Consider the following 20,387-nt stretch of genomic DNA (forward strand, 5'->3'; position numbering starts at 1 on the left):
TCCATCGAGTGCAAACTTGGTTAGTGTGTATGATCTATTTGCTACATCCCTTATTATACATTGTGTATTCTGATTTATTTAATGACAGATTATGATTGTTGTTTGTACCTCTGGATGTTCTTACCAAATAGATGTTTGTACAACCTTTATTTAAACATATTTATTGTGTCTGCCGACACCACCTCTCCGGGAAGAGAGTTACACGATTTGGCTGTCCTGACCGTAAAAAAAGTTTTCCCTCTAAGGGAACAAAATCTTCTTTCCTCTAGTCTAAACTGATGCCCACGTGTCCTAGGTTCCTTCCTGAAAGCAAAAAGGTTGCCTAACAGTTCCTTATATTGGCCCCTGATATATTTGTACATGTTTAGTATGTCTCCCCTTAATTGTCTCTTTGCTAGCGTATATCATCCCAATTTGTTCAATCTATGTTCATAGCTTAAACTCTCCAACCTCTTATTAGCTTTACTGCTCTTCTTTGGATTTTTTCCAGTTCTATGATGCCCTTTCAATAGTGCGGGGCCCAGAATTGTACTCCGTATTATAGATGTGTTCTAACCAATGCTTTGTAGCGTGGCATAATTACATTTGAGTCCCTAGTCTCCATACCCCTTCATATACAGGCTAGTATCCTGTTGGCCTTATTTGTTGCTATATGACACAGAGCACTACACCCCTATTTGTTATCAATTTGGACTCCTAGGTCCTTTTCCAGTTCTGAAATATCAAAAGCAACCCTGCTTAGGTTATAACTAGCTCACCATCTCCCAAGATCCATAACCTTGCATTTATCACATTGAACCCCATTTTCCAATTTTTTGCCCACTCTGTTCAGTTTTGTGTCATCAGCAAAGATGGAAACTTTGCTGAGTATACCCACCCCAATATCGTTAATAAATATGTTAAATAAAAGGGGCACCAGCACCGACCCCTAAGGCACTCCACTTACAACTGGTATCATACTTGATACTGCACCATTTACAACCACTTTCTGTTCTCAATTCCGCAACCAGTTTCTACCCATCTACAAATCTTTCCCCCATGTCCCAAATCCTCTGTTTTTATGTTGTCCAGACATTTATTTCAACCATACATCATTTTCTTCTTTATTTTCTGTCTCATGGGACAGACGGATCAAACAGCTAAACCTCAAATCAAGTATAAATCTGCCTACAATGAACAGTTGTTGCAGCAGAAGCTGGCAGCCCAGAAAGAGGAGCAAGCTCGGGTCCTCCAAGAAAAGCAGGACTCCCTGTACCAGCACAGGCTGAAAGAGCACATGATGCGACAGCAGCAAATACATGAGAATGACCTAGAGATGGAGAGGCAAAATAAGATCAAAGAATCCCACATTGCAGACAAGCTAAGGTGTGGAATATTTCCTTTCTAAATGAGTGCTTCAGGTAACAATGTGTTCTACAGTAGCTACAAGAATATGCAATCTGGTTATGGACTCACCTCAACAATGTGCATTTTTGTTACATTTTGGAACAAAGTTACCACTTTATTGTTTTCAGATTCCTGGAGAGGCAGCACGGCCAATACCGCTGTAGCATTACTACCATTTTATTTCTCTTGTAATAGTCCCTTTCATTCACCTATACAGTATGCCTCTAACTCCCATTTATATGCCAGTCCAGAGCCCCTCCATGCTCATTTCTAAGAGAGCTAGTGCAGGGATTTGCAAAACATAAATGTCTATCCTCAGTCTTGCTGCATTTAAAATAGATTTCATTGCGGATAAATGGGTGATTAGAATGCCAGATAGGAGGATTGTGCTGTAACCAAGGTGAGCTATGATTACAGAATTGAGAAGAAGCTTTATGGCATTTTAGGTAAGATAAAAGTGAATTTTAGAAACATTTCTAAGGTAGAAAGGAGAAGGAATAAACCAGAGGGTGGACTGGAGTATGGTACCCATCAGCAAGGTTGGAAGACATGTGGAAATTGTGGGGAAATTTAAGGGTAAGCAGTGACTCTTGGCGGAGAGAGGTGATGAGCTTGGTTTTGGACATGTTAAGCATTTAGGCATTTGTATGTAGACCATAAAGAAAAGCAGTAGGTTACAGAAGAGGTGTAGTCGTTGGTGGATCATTATAGAAACCTAGAATTTGATGGCACATAAGACCCACTTTGCCCATCTAGTCTGCCCATGGCATTGGCATTTGCTTATAGGTGATCCTGGAGGCTGAATAAGTTCAAGTGAAGATGTGAGAAAAGCAGAGGCACGGGAGCAGAGTCTTATGGGAGTGGCAGTGAGGATGTGCTAGAGCAGGGGTGGCCAAACCTGTCCTCAAGATCTACCAACAGTTCATGTTTGTCAGGCAACCTGTGGATCTATAGTAAGAATGAATGCAGCAGGTTTGAAAATGTGACAGTTAGCAATGACTACAGCGGTGCACCTGCTAGGTGATTTGGAAAATGTGGGCCTCAAGGACCGGTTTGGCCACCCTTGTGCTAGAGGTTAAGGGTTTGATAGGTCAGAAGTGAACCAGGAAGGAATTGTGTCACAGATTCCAATGGTGTGAAGTGAGTGCCAAGAGAAAAGGGAGAGTTTGAGGACAATGATTAAAAAATTAGACCAAATGTTAATTTTGTTATTTGTGAAGAAAGTTAGGATTAATTCTATGACTTCATTTTTTTTTCACTTATAACTTGCTACTGCTTCTTAATAAATTTTTATTTTAAAGGGGAAAAAAGAAATACTGTATTGGTATGTACGTTACCACTATGTCTGTCTGTTATTGCATAGTCTTGTTATTTTACTGTTTAGTTCCCAATTGAACAGTGCCGGTGCTACGTAAGTAAACATCAATAAATACATGTACAGTACATGCATATTTGTTAATAGGTTTGTTATATATGATAACTACAACTCTAACCTTAGTAGATTGGATTTTGTAAAACTACTATCTCTAAAATAAATATTTTTCTACTCATTTTAGGGAACAAGCACATTACGATAATATGGACCATGATATTGTACAAGGAGACGAAGAGCAACATTTGCAAGAAGAAGGGGGAGGTATGTTATTGCCTTCCTAATGTCTGCACAAACAGAATGTGACCAAACTACTATAAAGGTGTGTACACACGGTACCATTTGTTGCCTTAATATCTCTCAGCAATATATTGCTCAGTGACCATATTGCTCAGTGTACCATTTCAGCATTCTGTCTCTGTACTGAATAATCAAAGTATTTATTAAAATCTATATAATATCGTGGCCAACGATAAGACAAACAAGACTCACAAACATTCAATATTGAGAATTATTGTACTCCATTATACTCGATCAGTTTGGCTTTAGTGATTAGGATTCTCCTCTGTTGTAATCAGTTAGTATGGTTAGTTTGCAAATATCACCAGTTAGTAGTCCCCACTCAATGTGCACATTTCCAGTGGTTTAATACTTAAGTGATTCCAGATATAACAGGAGGGATCCGGCTATCAGTTTCCAATGATAGCCTCCGACCGCTGGTGCAGTCCTAGTTGCGGTCTTGTCTGCCTGAGTCCATGAGGGGAATGCAGTACAGCTGCAGTACAGAATATTGTACAATCAGTGCTCAATATCATAGTGTCTTTGTGCATTCTGCCTCATTTTGTCTAGAAATCGCTGGTGCACAGTGCATTTTGCACCAGCGACTTTTAGCCATAATCGGAGGAGCATGCTCCTTCAACCAGTGACCATTAAGGACTGTCTACGGGAGTGCACTCCTAGCAATTTTTGAACACAATGCAATCTAGTCCAAAAAGTATGTGCAATACATACTTTTTAAGCTGTGCAATGTGATGTGCACAGGAGCACGCATCGCATCGCACCCATTAAATTGTACCGTGTATGGGCAGCATAACAATACCTTATCCCGTTGCTTTATCAAGGCATATATATAGCAATGGAAGGGGAGTGTGCTTATTTACTAATACCAATGGAGTTCACAACACTTTGGCCCACTTATAAACCATAATTTTTTATAACCATTGAACAAAGCACATAATGTACATATAAAATCTTTCATGTCCCCACAATTTATCCTACATATGATTTTCCTTTCCAGGGTCATGGTAGCACAATTGCCCCTTTACCTGCTCTGCCATTTGGTCTCATTTTAATTCCTGCTTCCATGGTTGTAGGAGAGAGCCCTCTACTGGGTATATTATATAAATCTGTGGTTATTAGAGATAGTGGGGCATTAAATGCATTCTTTAGATGTAATGGTATTAAGTTGTAAAGATGTGCTTTCTGGCTTGTGTGAGGATACTAATTAAATGGACAAAAAGTCTCTATAGTTTACCAAATTTCATTAAACAACTGGTAATCTCTACACCCTTAAAATTGTTCAGAACTGTAGCCCATTGTTTATTACAGTCATCCCCTATGGTGTCAATCATAAGGGCATATTAAATTGGCCCAATTTCAAGGTTGGAAAATACAGTTTATTTCCTATTTGGCATAAAAAAATCAAGGCTGGTGGGGCTGATTAGAGGGGATTTTTGTTTCACCTGCCTCAGACAGGTGAACAAAAATTCTTGATGACTGCCGGGGACAATTTTATATCCCCAGGGGTTCAATTAGCCCATTATAAATTACTGCAGAGAATGGAATTCCCTCCATAATCTGCTAAAGTAAACACAAATCTGTTTTCTTTCTCATCAATTTGAGCATTTAGGGGCATTTAATCTGGGACTCAGGAAGCCATGCAACACACAGCAGTTAATAATGGCCACAAATGTGTCCATTCACGCGGGACGGCCCGGCCGTCCGGTTGCAGCCGGTTCCCACCAGTGGAAGGGGACGGCTGCCGGGCTGTGGCCATCCACTCCATTGTAAACTACTGTGTGCGGCACGGCTTTCTGACCGTGCGGGATTTCGCCGCTCTGCAGGAGCCGGAGCGTGTGAAATAGTCCTTAACATCCTAACAGCCGGAATCCCTTTTTCGTCGGATCCGACAGTACCTCAACAGTCGGAATTCATTGTTCCGAGTGTTGCAAAGTCCGTGGATCGGCGAAAACGGCTGCAGACTATCAAAAATTGTCCCTGAATTTCACAATCCATAACCCTTTCCAACAAAACAGATCCAACTTAAAAAAAAAAAGTCAGATCTGTCGGCTTTCAATGTGTCATTAACGACCGCATTTAATAGGCGAGTGACGATATTTCCCGGTAGGAAAGTTTTGCCTTATCCGGCTCCCCTCTGCTAGTTTAGTCTGCGCTGCAGCCCTAGGTGAGACACTGCCGCTGATCAGCAATACCAGAATTCTAAGACACACCATCAGTAATGCCACCCCTGTAGTAACGTCACACATTGGCCAGTATTCAATGAGATTTTTCACTATGTGCTGCAAATCCTGTTTAGGATTCGCGGCACATTTGCCTTGTTCCGGAGGGCTGGAGCATTCGCTACCAGCCCCCCCTCTCCCCTGTCCGCCAGCGTTACCCAACCTGACCCTGTGCTGCCAGACCACGCTGCATGCCACCCACCAGAGGGCAGGGGGTCCCTGCAGCTGAATACTGGCCGGAGAGGAGGCAGGTAGGTGCGGGGAGTGCTGCACTGGTCCCGCTCCATGCATATGTAATGAGCGGGACCAGGCGCAGTGAATATCTCATGAGCAGGTCCCCGCCCCCCCGCTGACGTGTTGTAATAACAATTACAAAATAAATATATATGCACATGAATCTAAATAGCATGCACCTTCACATAATAAAATTTGTGATTTTTTTTTTTTTTGACAATTTTTTTTAAAAGAACACATTCCAGTTCACCTTAAAAAGATGTTGAATGCATATACAAATTCTCCATCCTAGCATTGAATACACTCTCGGCGAATCCCAGTGAAAACCCCATTGAAATATACCAGCGAATTGCAGCGAGCATGAAACGGAGAACTGGCCGGCATTCACTGTTCATTTTTTGCCGAACAATGAACATTAAAATAGGGTGACTCAGATATTCAGTGAAAAAGATTCACCGCAGACAGTAAAAACCGCCCGATTCGCCAAAAAAAAATGGTGAATCCTGAGCATTGAATAGTGCCCATTGTCACAACCCCACAGCACAGTAATTCCACAACACAATGCCCCTCATAGTAATTCCACACATTGCCCACCACTTGTTATCAAATACATAAACATATTCTGCTCTCTTGGGATCTGTTTTTTTTTTTATTTGTTCTTCAATATCGAATAAATTAAATAATACATTCACGTATCCGTTAAGCCAAGACATTTGGTTGTATAAACTTTGCTCTGTGTTGGAGCGGTTTTTAATTATTCGCAATGAAACATTTGGTTGTGTCTGTTCCAAGTGTAGATGGCTGCAGTGCAGAGCTGCCGGCAGTGTTTATCTCTCACAATGCAGCAAAGCAGAGGCTCAGAAAGCGATCGTCTCACCTTTATTACTCCATTCAGCAGACGCAATAACTGAAATACAATTATGTAATGGAGAGACTTGTGGATGTTACTATATAAATTCCTCCAATATTCTATTGAAATTCATAGAAACATGGAATTTGACGGCAGATAAGAACTGCTTGGCCAATCTAGTCACCACATTGCTTCCTTAAACCCTATCTGATCCTTATTTATTTGTAAGGATATCCTTATGTCTATCCCAAGTATGTTACATTGCTCTTCTGTATAAGTCTCTACCACCTCTTGTGGGAGGCTATTCCACTAATCCACTACCTTTTCTGCTAAGTATTTATTTTCTTACATTTTTCCCGAACCTCCTTCCCTCCAGTATCAGTGCATGTCCTAAAGCTGGTTACACACTATAATGACATCTGGGGTAACATTTAATGGGATGCAATTTTTAGTCCCTTTCGGAAATCGCACCAGATCACACACGTTTTATATTCGCATTTTTTGCCTGAATATTTAAACTATATGAAACTATTGTGTAATGTTGTGTAACTACAAGTCCAAGGAAGCCTGCACTGCATGCAGGGACTTGGAGAACCACAAGGCCCAGCATGCAGGGCACTAAAGGGCCCTCTGGGACTTGTAATCCCACAGCAGTACAAATAGTTAAATAACTACACACACACCAGAGAAATAAAACTTTATTACATATGGAGCCCATTCATCCAGATACTTACCTGCAGTATGTTGATAGTTATTTAACTATTTATACTGCTGTGGGACTACAAGTCCCAACAGGCCCTTTAGTGCCCCGCATGCTGGGACTTGTGGTTCTCCAAGTCCCTGTATGTGGTGCAGGCTTGCTGGGACTTGTCTCACAACAATACACAATAGTTTCATCCTATTTTACACATTTATCAGCCCGATGCCCAGGGGCATCTGGGACAGCCCTAGGCTTCAGCATGGGCTGGTAAATTTTGGAGTGGAGGGACCCCTTCATTGGGAGGACAGCAGAATGGATGATTTGCCCACCATTCTGATGCACACTTACCAATTGTTGGTCCGATGTTTAGTGCCGGACTCCACAACTGGGCAGGCATTTACATGTGCCCTCCCAATTGTAATGTCTGTCACCGGTGGCTTCTGCACCTATATTGGCTGTGTGGCGCGCCTTCACAATATGCCTGTGTTGTGGGCATGTCATTGGCACACACCTACTGATTCACCCACAATATGTTCGCTGTACATTTGAATGGCCAATATATATTGGCCAGTGTGTACCCACCTTATGTCAGATGGATCTCTGCTGGGTCACTCTTTGTATGAAATGGCCTGAAACTGGGCAGCAACACGCTAGAGATCTGTATGGTGGGAATATTATCATGGGCGTGTAGCGAAAGCTCTGTGCAGTTCAGACAGATCATCTCGTGTACCCAGCATGGGGCTGGGGCTGCAGGTGGCAATACTACTATTGGTATAAATCATTTATAGACACAAGGTTCTCACATTAACTGAACGGAACTGACATTAGCATACGGTAGTAAATCTGGCTTCCACAGCTTCTCGAAAAAAGCAATCACTGAGTCCAACGGTAGAAATCTATGCTTTCATTGAACTAGCATGTCCTAAATCCCCCTAAATGTTATTTATTGGGCATTACATAAGGATTTAAAAAATGTCACTTTATGATTTCATTACAGAAACAAGTGATTTCTGTAAATATTTATGGACATGTTCCCAATGCTAGCAAGGCTATTAGTAAACTAATACATTCCTCAGTACAACACTCCCCTTAACCTCTTACTTCTGTTATACATAACTACCTGTCAGGACCTATCAGAGGCCACCAGGCAGAGGCAAACGTCGAACAATTTACATCAGCGCCATTCCTAATTGGGTCACTGTGCCAGGTGCAGATGTTTAAGTGATCACTGCCGAGAACAGAATTTATAAACCGCCAAATAAAGCATAATAAGCACTTTGCATCAACAACAATCTGCAATCAGCCATACCCTATGAGACCCACATCATTTTCTTAATGGCATTTTATTCCAGCCTACGAAAGAGACAATCATCAAGACGAAGCAGAAGAAGTAGATGATGCAGGTAGAGATGCAAACGAGGAGCAAGCTGTGGATCAAGAGGCTGCGAGCAGAGAGCAACACGAGGTACAGTATGTGTGATTATATTATGTTACTGGAAGTACTGTAGATGACAGCTGTTATATGCAAATAAGAGACACGAGTGTTCCTTTTCTTATTGGACAAGCTATGATAACAAAAACCACAGCAGCAAACTGAATGTTATGAAATACAGCAGCACTTCAAATGCAGGCGGCAGTAACCCTGACTGCTCGTCTGATAGCAAGCACAGAGGTTTAATGAAGCATCTTAATCGTGTTCATTGATTAGAGTCAAACAGTTTAACCTTATTAAAGAGGGTTTACAGAGCTGTTGTACATAGGGCCATTAACCTGACATAATATACAGATGGAGCAGGGTTTGTAATAGTGAACTACCCTGAATATGACACGGGTGTATTCTCAATAGACTGTGTGTTCCTTGTTTCTAGATCTGTGAGCTTGGTTTGATAATAGAAGAGAGCACAGGCATGCGTTTGCTTTCAATAAAGTCCAATTTGTACCAACAATAGTTTTTTTTATTGTTGGGAATAAATGTTCAATCACGATGGAACTGGCATTGTAGATCCACTCCCTTGTTTGTCCAGCCGCTTCTGTGTACTGTAAAAGAAAAGTCATAGTCAGTGACATTCATCTGTGTTGTATATACAGCTTTGGATCAGTTATACCCCTATTACAGATGGAGCGCCTCTCAGTCAGTGCCAGGGATTGGCAGAATGTCCCCGCTGGCGATCGCCGGCGATCTTACTGGGACAGCGGGAACTGCGGGTCCCGGCCCGTCTCCACTTCAGGGAGACGGGCAGGGATGGGGGGGGGTGAGGCGTCGGGGACCCGGGGGGAGCTCCATAGCCATGCGCGCGCCCTGACGGCTGGCGGCGCCCGGCAAAAGTTTTGCCAGCCCCTGCATGAAAGAGGCTGGCTCCATCTGTACACCAAAATTCCTTTTACACCGTCCCAATCTGGGTCAGATCCTCCGACCATGAGGTGAATGGACACCGCACACAGGCATCCTTTCATCTCCTCCCTGGCTCCACTGATGTCTACCCATTCATCTCCTCCCCGGCTCTGCTGATGTCTGCACACTCATCTCCTCCCCGGCTCCGCTGATGTCTGCTTGCAGGATTTTTGACAGGCAGCAACCACCCTATGCAATACCTTTCCACGTACATTAAGACTCTCCTCTAGCCTCCAAACTTTCAAGCGTTCCCTGAACACTAACCTCTCCAGGGAAGCTTATCATATTCCAGAACCCCCACATAACCTCCAGTAGCATCCATATCTAATTGCATCCCCTCAGGACTGTCTTGTAATCTGGTGGGACTACCATGCTATGGAATTCTATCCTTATGTATCCCTCCTATTATCCCTATAGAGTGTAAGCTTGCGAGCAGGGCCCTCCTACCTCCATGTCGGTTTGTATCTACCCAGTTGGTTTAATCACTGTTGTTTCCAATTGTAAAGCGCAACGCTATGTAAGAAACTGTGAATAAAATAAATACAGCATACAGCAGCGGAGGCTGCATGTGCCTTGTCCTAACCTCTATACCTAGCATGTCCAAAGTCAGGCCCGGGGGCCAATTGCGGCCCGTGCTGTCATTTCAAGCAGCCCGCAGCCTCCAGCTGGAAGCAGGCAGAGCATCAGATGAGGGAAGCACAGCCCAGGACACTAAAGGTTGGGCCCCGGTGAGCGCAATCGTATATCACCCTACTCCACAATCACAGTGACAGCAGTGTTGTGGGGAGGGGGACAGCAAGGGGGAAGCTTGCTCCCATAACATGCAGAGTGGAGGAGGGCGGCAGCGGGAGCCCAAGCATCTTCTCTCCTTGCAGTGCCTGCTTTGCCTCTCCTTCCTCTGGCTCGCACAAGGTGCTGGGAAAAATACATAGAAGGGAGGGGGCAGAGTGGGGGACATACAGTGAAGGAGGGTCAGGCTGGGGGACATACAGTGAATGGAGGCAGTGATGGCCATTCAGAGAAGGGGGAACAGGAGCAGGCTGGGGGACATACAGTGAATGGGAGCAGAGTGGGGTACATAGTTAATGGGGGTCATACAGTGAAGGAAGGTCCGACTTGGTGACATACCTTGAATGGAGGCACTGATGGACATTAAGAGAAGGGGGCAGGTTGGGGGACAGAGTGAATGGGTACAGAGTGGGGAACATACAGTGCAGGAGGGGCAGGCTAGGGGACAGAGTGAATTGGGCAGAGTGGGGAACATACAGTGAATGGGAGACATACAGTAAAGGAGGGGCAGGCTGTGGGAAATACAGTGAATGGGGGACCATTCTGATATGATTAATGATTCAAAGAATGTCAGGCTGAATGGTCGGCTTCCACACATCAACACTTCACCAAATCTGGCCCTCTTCGCAAAAAGTTTGGACACCCCTGCTCTATACTGACCGCTGTGGTCAGGAAGTATGGGCTCTCCTCCATTGATGTAAATGAGTCCTGGCTCGGATAACCCAGGATACCCATTTACACTGCCCCTGAATATAGGTCCCACCCGTATTCAACCTGCCACATTTCCCGGGTCTGATTTCCCGAGTCTTTAAACCAGGTTATTTTTAAGTGGCTCATTTACACCGAGGCGCGATCCAGGTGGATCCGGCAATAGCCTGGGGAATGTGGTTGGTGTAAAAGGGGTATTACACTAAGCAGTGTAAAAAAAGGCATGATATTGTAAAACTGCAAATGAACTCCATTGCAGAGACCTGTAAAAGCAATAAAACAAATCATACACCGTTACTTATGTAAATAGAATACTGATTGGTGCTTTGTTATTTAGCCAGTTTCACGGTAACAAAGTCAAATTTTAATTAAAAAAAATTCCTCTATAATGAGGATTTGAAGATCATAGAATGTAATGTATTTTGTTTGTTTACTGTGATCTCAGTTGTAATTAAAGTGTGGTGCTTTATTTAGTGTAAACAATGAATATTTCCTTTGTGTAAATGGGAACATAGGAGACAGGATTATGCTGCTGTTATAAATGCATTTCCAACACGATGATAACATGATTAATGTGCTTATATGCCAGGCTGCTGCAGAGGATGTCAACCCGGCAGATGATCCCAATAACCAAGGGGAAGATGAATTTGAAGAGGCAGAACAAGAGCGAGAAGAGAACCTGCCAGACGAGAATGAAGAGCAGAGGCAGAAGCAGGGCCAAGCAGAGAAACAAGAGCATCTAGTGGTAAGGAGTTTCGGCATTACTGAATAAAGTGCCACTTGAAGTCACTTGGAGGCAGAAGAACTCCACAAAGCAGGATCCTGAAAGAATGTCTGTGAAAACCCACAGACTCCATCCAGCTTTCCAAGCAAATACTCCCGGAAAATACACCTTTTTATGCTTGACTTGAAAAGCAAATGGCTAGTCACTTTTTTTCTTTACCACAAGACATTGTAATTATTGTAATGAATGTCTCCTGTTTACTCTGCATCAAAAAATAATAATGCCGTGAAAATAATTTCAGCTTACAGTCTTAACGACAAGAAATGTAAATAACTAAAATCGCACAGTTTGCAGCAGTAAATTGAGTTTCTGGCACAGAAGTGTAGTGGTAATGGCGCTGGCTGTAATGTCATTTACCTTATGCGATTCTATATCATTAAATAATATTGATGTTTGTTGTTAAAGATGGCTGGAAATCCTGACCAGCAAGAGGATAATGTTGATGAACAGTATCAAGAGGAAGGAGAAGAAGAGGTATGCATGTATACATTATAGTTCTTTTGATAACACTACACGATTAAACATCAGAAAAGTGATTAAGAAAACAAAATGCAGTATTGTATAGCAGAGACGTAACTATAACCTTGTGAGCCCTTTACCATTGGCACTCTAGCATATTTAGTCCACCACTTACAGTATACCCTGCAGACCTGAGGGGAACGCTAGAGATCAGATTGATTACTGGCCAGGCAGCCTGTGGGCTCTCCTAAAAAAAAATTTTTTTTAGCCCAGGCCCCATAGCAGCTGCATCCTCCTGCACCAGCGGATGTTACGCCAATGTTCTAGGATTATTTGAAAGGGGAGAGAACTACAAAAACTGACACATTTATACTAGAGCCCAATGACTGCAGTTCAGGTAATGACTGGCAGAGTAACGGGTGCATCTGTGACTGCAGCACTGGGTGATTGCTTGTACAACTGCATTATTGATTTCACATTTTATGCAACTATATCAGACTTGGTTCCAACACTACAAAAGCCTTATACAATTTAGTTTATTTTAATTTATGGTTGTGTACTAAATTATAAGTCATTTTATTCAGTCATACAAGCTTACCTACAGTAGGTGCAATGTGCAATAATTTGTTAGATCTCACTTTGGGGAAATCAGTCATAGAACCCTATGTCTACAGTACTTCCTCTTGTAATATGAGCGTATCAGCAGTCTGGATTTTGTTAAATTAGCATTATTAGCAAAGGATTTCTGGGGAACCCAGAATACTGTAGCTAAGGGGCAAATAGCAGTGGCCCCTCAGTTTTTGAATGCTCAGAAACACTATAGCATGTAGGTACAGAATTGTCCTATAAGGGTGTGGATACAAATATTGACCCCCCATATGATCAACATGCAATTTGTCAACATGGAAAAGGCCGTCAAGATTGAAAGGTCAACATGGAAATGGCTGACAGTTTTTTAGGTAATTTTGTATACCATATGTGTGCCCTCCCGAGTTCATTTCAGTCGCCATGCCTCAGGCACGGTGCTTCGCTCAGCACACCTGTACACCTATTGAATGTTGATCTACCATCCGTTAAACGCTAGGTGGAGGTTTTACAGTTAGTTGATATTGGATATGTGAATTATTTTTTAAATGAGGCGGACACTAATGTATTCATTTAATGGTTTCCTGCATGTATCAAGGTCCAGGAAGATCTAACAGAAGAAAGAAAAAGGGAACAAAATGCTGAAGAACCATATGGGGAAAATGTAAGGCTAGAGAAAGTTATTTGTGACTTGATTTCATGTGTTCTGTACAGTACAGTATATGAAATTTACTCCAACTGATATATTTGCCAATGAACCTTAAACAACACAACTGCAGTCGTTCAATGCCCGGGTGCCCCTCCATCTGCTGCTGCACCAGGCACTTCTTGGCTAGCAGCCACAAGAAGAATGATTGGAAGTTGCCTGCATTGACATGTTCTTATTGTAGCTGGACAGCTGCACTGACTTGTCCAGTCTATTCTAATGACAGCATTTCAATGCAAGTACACTTCTGGCTACCAGCCCAGGAAAAGCTTCAAGGGCAGCATCAACAGGTACTAGTACTCGATGTTCCCTGGAGCATTCTTGCTGAGACCTTGTAGTTCAACTCATCGGGCAGGAAAATGTGCCAGCAAAGTATTTTCTCCTTTACTGTGTTTAAAAAAATCATTATAATGCTCAAGTTACTTAACTAAAGAAAATCAAAGAATGCTTTAAACACATTAACTTTACAAAAACTCATCATAAAATGGATTTGCTGTAAGTCTGAGTGGCATATTGTAAGAGATACCAAACCCAGGTTCCGCACATATTCTCTGAACCTCTGTTCTGACACAGTTGGTACACAGTTTATACTTTGCAGATGTCGCACATTTCCATCCTGCAAGGAACCATCTGCAGCATCTTTCTGTTGAGCTTATTTCCTTCCTGTATCAGTTCTGGTCTGTTTGATAAAGGAAGGGGCAGGTGGTAAGGATCACAGCTTCCGAAAACCCTTTACTTTGTGTCACAGAATCCTCTATATGCCCAATTGAATGGTTATTTGTGAATATATGTATTTATATATTGTAATTAATCAAATGAATGTTACTCACTTGAGGATAGAGATAAATGAAAAAATATTATCTTAAACATACAGCATATATACAGACAATGGGGGTCATTCTGGTTGGCTCGCTAAACAGCGGTAGTTCGCTGCTTAGTGAGCCTTCTAACACCACCCACTTGTGTGTGAATGCCCAGCGAATATCTCTGCCATTCTGCAAATAGATGTTTTGGATAAACATCCATTCGCAGGGTAGTGCGTGGGCCCGAAATTTTTCGATAGTTGACGATTATTGAATGATTTTTACAGTGCTCACAAATCAAGTCTGGGCTTGTGTCCTGGTTCGAGAACTGGGTGGGCAGGTGCCCGTCTGAATTCACATGGGCATGTCCAGGGTTTTGATGGGTGCATCCAGGAAATGCCTCCTGCCCACCTCTACCCACCCCCTCCATGCGAGCGTCACGGAGACCATGCAAGTCTCCGAAGGCACCCACACAGTAGCCATGCGAATATGCACAGTGCTTCAACATCGTTCCCCTGACTGAACCGATCAAAATCGGGCCCAATATGTAATCAAAATAAGTATTTTACATAGAATTTTGATGGCAGAAAAGACCCACTTGGCACATCTAGTCTGCCCTTTCAATTACATTAAAAGTTAAAACTACAAGTCAGAATAGCACAGAGCTTTGATACCCCTGAGCTACTAGCAACACTGTACCGGAGGGTGCATATGGCTTACAATGAGGTTATGGCTATTTATTAAATGGTGTATGGTCCTGCACATGGAGATTATGGACATACTTACTGGTAAATTTACTAAAGCTTCTGAAAATTAAGAGAAGTGATGTTGCCCGTAGCGACCAATCAGATTCTGTCTTTCATTTTCTATGATGCAATAGAGAAATAATAAAAATAATCTGATTGGTTGCTTTGGGTAACATTACCTCTTTTCATTTTTCAAAGTTTCAGTAAACTTACCCCTTAATGTTGAATATAGTTAAGAGTGCAAGGGTAGTCAAAATGCTGGATATCTCCCATGAATGTATGCCTCCTGTTATTGCAGATATGTCTGTCTCATTTGGTTGCTGGGATGGTGTATATTTGGAAAGAGGTCTAGAAAGAGCAGAGCTGTGTTTCCACATTATGAGATTGCAATGGAGAGTTTCACTCTAGGGCAGTGGTTCTCAACCTCGGTTCTCAGGAACCCCCAACAGTGCATGTTTTCCAGGTCTCCTCACGGACTCACAGGTGACATAATTAGCTCCACCTGTGATCTTTTAAAATGTCAGTGCACCTGTGCACCTGCCACCATTGAGGGGTCCTGAGCACCGAGGTTGAGAACCACTGCTCTAGGGCAGTGGTTCCCAACCCTGGTCCTCAAGTACCCCCAACAGTACACGTTTTCTATGTCTCCACACAGAATCACAAGTGACATAATTAGCTCCACCTGTGGATCTTTTAAAATGTGTCTGAATAATGAGTGCACCTGCTGGGTGACCTGGAAAACTTGCACTGTTGGGGGTACTTGAGGACCAGGGTTGGGAACCACTGTTCTAGGGGGTAAATGTATGAAGCTTGGAGAAGCCAATAAGCTCCTAATGGTCAATTTACATATTGTAGCTGATTGGCTGGTGCATTATCACCTTACACATAACATTCTTTATTGGGATAGATACTACTTCTCCAATCTTCATACAGTTACCACTAGATCAGGGGTTCCCAAACTTTTTTGAATCACGGCACCCTAGAGTATCATAATTTTTTTTACGGCCCCCCAAAAAATGTAGAAAAAAATATAAAAATTATTAGATTGTGTTTATATGTGATCCTGAGGTTCAGTTATGTGGTAAAGGGCATGCTTTGCTTCTGTTTGTACATTTATTTTATGATTGGCAGCCACCAGCACCGGTTTTGTCCATAAATAATTTACCATAAATAATTTGAATTGGTCTAGGACCCCCAGCCTGTGGCACCCCTGCAAGTGTCCTAAGGCACCCCAGGGAGCCGCGGCACACAGTTTGGGAACCACTGCCCTAGAGGACTAATGCTACAGCTAGTGCAATGACAAATGATTTCACCTACTAATCTCTGATTTTGCTCCCTTTCAGGATGGGGAAAAACAGATTGGGGTAGAGAGGAATCATGAAGCGCTGCATGAGGAGCGAAAAGAAAACCATGAGGATAACTATGAAGAAGAGGAGGAAGAAGAGGAAGAGGGAGTACCTGGAGCGAAAAGCAAGCGTCGGGCAGAAATGTGATGTCCTGTAAAATACACACACAATATGTCCTACTGCAAATTCCAAGATGGCCTTTTTCTGTCTTGTCCTTTTATATTTTTATATTAGAACATGAGAGATTTATATAAAAGCTGTATTTTATTACATGAAACTTCTTTTATTAACTTCAGGCTTTAGATACAATTTTTGAATGCAAAATTCTTTTTATTAGCAATCCATTCCTGTGCGAGGAGTGGAAATAATGTAGGAGAGGAAGTCTCCTATGCACAACAATGCAGTATCCGGTAGTATTGAGTACTACCATCTATAGGGCAGTGAGTTGTAGGTTCTGTGCCTTACATCCCTTTTTATAAGAGGGAGTTCAGACCTTTACCTGCTGTATTTATTACCTGTAATATATCCCAGTAATCAAGGTCTTCCTGATAGAATTTTGCAATATTGATTGGAATCAACTTTAATAGGAATGAGGTGCGTAAGAGAAATAACTCATTTTGTTAAACCAACTGATGATATCTTGGGTGTCATTTAGATTTAGCAACAAAGCAAAAATGTGCTAATTTTCTCATGGGGGACCGTGTTACGGTACGAGGGGTACAAAAGCATGTAGCATTTGTTCGCCTGCTGTGCAACACTGGTTAGACTCTTTATCACCCTTGTTAAGGCTTAAAACATCTGCCCCAATATGTCCAAAGATGTGTGTATAAACCATACTTGCCTTCTCTCCTGGTCATCCAGAAGATACCGGAGTCCCCTGAGAAGTGGGCAGCTTAGTTGCTTCATGATGGGATTTGTTGTGAACCAGGTACTCCGATGCTGCACAATGTCCTGATTCACAGCACCTTTGACCTGGGCTTCCCCTCCGGTGTCTCCTGGGGCCAGGGAAAATAATCTACACATATGGCATATTCCATATGGTAATCCTCTTTGATGTCTAAACAATACGTTTTCTAAAATCAAAAGTACAATAGCTACATTGCAGCCATATTACCTGTAATATATTTATCATATGGAAAATTGATTGAGGCATTCAGAAAATAATTGCAAGATATTGCAGAGTTTGCTATTCGGTCAAATAGGTCCATTTACGTAAACCCCATCACTGACTGTTCTGTGCTATCTATTACTGAATGGAAAACTAAACCACAAACTGTCATTTCCATTGATCAGTTAGGCAGATAAACTCATTCTTTAGTCTTCAATAAAAATGAAAGCAAGATTGTACACTTCCTTCAGTATTCATAGGCAGAGATAACCGCCTTATACATATTTTGGACACTATCTTAAAGAGTTATGCTACTGCATATTATAATGGCCAAGTTCCGTGGTCAGACCTATATTGATTTATGTTTTTCCAGGGTGTATGGATTCACCAGTCTGAAATCTATGCAGAACAGCTCTGTGATTGGAGACTTGTAGTCACAGCAGCTGACACTTGGTATTTGTGTGGACAGAGAAGCTCCATTCTCCTAAGCAGTAGAATAGGCAGCATTCTGTGCAAAATATATGGTTTCTTTCAGTTTCTCTCTAATGCTCAGACTTTTATATAGGACTGTCAAAAGGTGTCTTTACTTATTAATATTAGCTTTGTGTTTCCTTATGACAATCTCGCTGTATAATGAATTGTTTTGAATATTTATATACTGCACTCTACTCATTCATGATCATTCCACAAATCCAGGAATAGGAGCTATGTACTGACAGTACAAAGTGTTTGGCTGTTATGTTACTCACACATATAACACATTGCTAGACAGCTTGGCGCTACTGAATTCGAGAGGTTTGGAAGAATTTTCATGTACTGTACAAAGGCTGGCAGGGAAAGTTACGTGAGGTTTATACAAAATAAGTTCTCCATTGCCTTTACAGTAATGGCAACAATAAATCTAGTGCTTTCAATTGTATTTCAGTTTGGGAGTTGATTATATTTCAGTCTGTAATTGCCGGTTTTAATAGCCATGCTATTGCAAAACTTTTTTTGGCTCTTGTGCTTCGTTCATTTAAAAAACAGGTACTGTACGTCCAAATCAGACTGGTGCATTGTGAAGGCCGGCATGTCTAACATTATTTTGAAAGTCATTTTAACACTGGATGGTACTCCCCACCCCACCCCCTGAAATGGTAATCACTGCTCCCCTTCAACGTAGTAGAATAATAATTGAGTAGAATATAAAGTGCTGTTACCGAGCATTTACAGGGAAAGTAAGAATGGCTCCTTTCATACTTTCAGTCTTTGTTAGTAACCCAAAGTGCTTAATGTTTTGTATAAAACTCCCTCTGTGCCAGTTCTGTCTGTTCCTTGTGTGTGGGCTCCAACAGTAGTGCATATTGGGCCTGATTCTGGTTCACTTGCAAAAGCAAATTCTCTCTTAATGGACAAAACCATGCGCACTGCAGGTGGGGCAGATGTAATTAGAGAGTGTTAGATTTGGGTGGGTTTGTGCTTCAAACTTTTGTCCATTAGAGAGAGAGTTTGCTTTGGCAAGTGAACCAGAATCCGGTACATTATACACTGAGGCTGTACTGACTGAGTGCATGGGGATAACGAACTATTACTCCATGTATGAAGCAGTGATAAGGAAGGAGAAGTGAGCCAGAGGAGAAGTGGCCCATGGCAACCAATCGGCACTGAAGTAACATCTATAATTTGCATAATATAAAATTATACAGAGCAGCTGATATCACTGCTTCACACATCTACCCCTGTATGTTATAACTGAAAGTCGCACAGCTCTTTACCTTAGCAGTCTGGAGCAAGTAATAACTCTCTTCTGCTTCAGACATTTTTCCTACAACTTGTATTAAATAACTCCCAAAGAAGAATGTTGGTATAATCTTAACAAGGGCAGATTTGTCTGTAGTCCACTAAAACCATGACCACGATGTATATGTGATTGGCCTTCCTTGTTTCTTACACCAGTCCTAAAATCTTTACCTATAATAATTGGCAAGCACATTAGAACGGTATTATAGATAACTTTTCACTGTGTCAGTGATGCTGATGAATCACTATTAATTGTGTCAGTATTGGAAGTGAGCCGCCCCTTTCCATATCGATAATGACTGCTGTATATTGTTGATTGAAAGTGCTTTCTTATCGGCAGCACTTCACATTATGCAAGTGTATTTACTTTCTGTGTGACGCCATATTAAATGATTGATGGTAATTCTAAAATAATACTCTTTACCTCAGATATTGGTTACTGTTGTGTGCGCAAATCATCAGTCTCTACAGTGGTACTAAACTGGAGTTGGTTTGCATATAATTTTAATATATATTTATAGATAATTGGATGTCATGTGGACAGGCTGATGAGCATTCAATAAATTGTAACACGGGTCAGTGATGTATACTTTCTCTGATCCTTCATATATATATATATAGTCTATAAATATTTGACTTGTCAGTAAATGATGATCTGTCAAAAGCTTTGTATTAAGCTGCTGTAATACTATCTGAGATAGTAGGCAATTAGTGGCATGCTGGGACTTGCAGTCGCTCATTGCCCGAAGTGTCACATCTTCCCTACTTTTCTATTAAATACACGACACAACGTTCCCTGACCTCTTATAGAGAAAACAGTATTTCCTGCCGCACAACACTGGAGTCATGTGTGCTCTCCTCATGTATGCTTGGTTTCCCTGCAGATGTTCTAGTTTCTCTGATCCAAGTACACACTTTATCCTATACCCATGGTAATTTGGCACACAAAAGATAAAAAAAAATGCTTTGATCATGATAAAAGCCTGATGGTCATTATTGGTCATGCCAATTACAGCTTGTTTGTTCCCAATATAGTACGAGCACATATAGGTTTCGCAAAAAGCCATGGACCTGTATTTTTGTAGAAGTGATAGCTACAAAGTAACCATGCTTATCGGGGT

General features: G+C 41.8%; 1 protein-coding gene across 2 annotated transcripts in view; it reads left to right on the plus strand.

The window, feature by feature from the left end:
- The window catches only part of GOLIM4 (golgi integral membrane protein 4), a 79,388-nt gene extending 60,984 nt beyond the window's left edge, over positions 1–18,404 (plus strand). For both annotated transcript variants that reach the window (XM_083177817.1, XM_083177818.1), the window contains 7 exons: positions 1,127–1,365; positions 2,943–3,022; positions 8,414–8,526; positions 11,540–11,695; positions 12,140–12,208; positions 13,377–13,442; positions 16,377–18,404. In XM_083177817.1, the coding sequence (XP_083033943.1) occupies positions 1,127–1,365; positions 2,943–3,022; positions 8,414–8,526; positions 11,540–11,695; positions 12,140–12,208; positions 13,377–13,442; positions 16,377–16,526 (873 nt within the window). In that variant the 3' untranslated portion in view covers positions 16,527–18,404. The remainder of the gene's footprint in view (positions 1–1,126; positions 1,366–2,942; positions 3,023–8,413; positions 8,527–11,539; positions 11,696–12,139; positions 12,209–13,376; positions 13,443–16,376) is intronic.
- The last annotated feature ends 1,983 nt before the right edge of the window (positions 18,405–20,387 follow it).

Source organism: Crinia signifera, chromosome 3, assembly GCF_055691185.1.
Source record: "Crinia signifera chromosome 3, ASM5569118v1, whole genome shotgun sequence".
Classification (NCBI taxonomy): domain Eukaryota; kingdom Metazoa; phylum Chordata; class Amphibia; order Anura; family Myobatrachidae; genus Crinia; species Crinia signifera.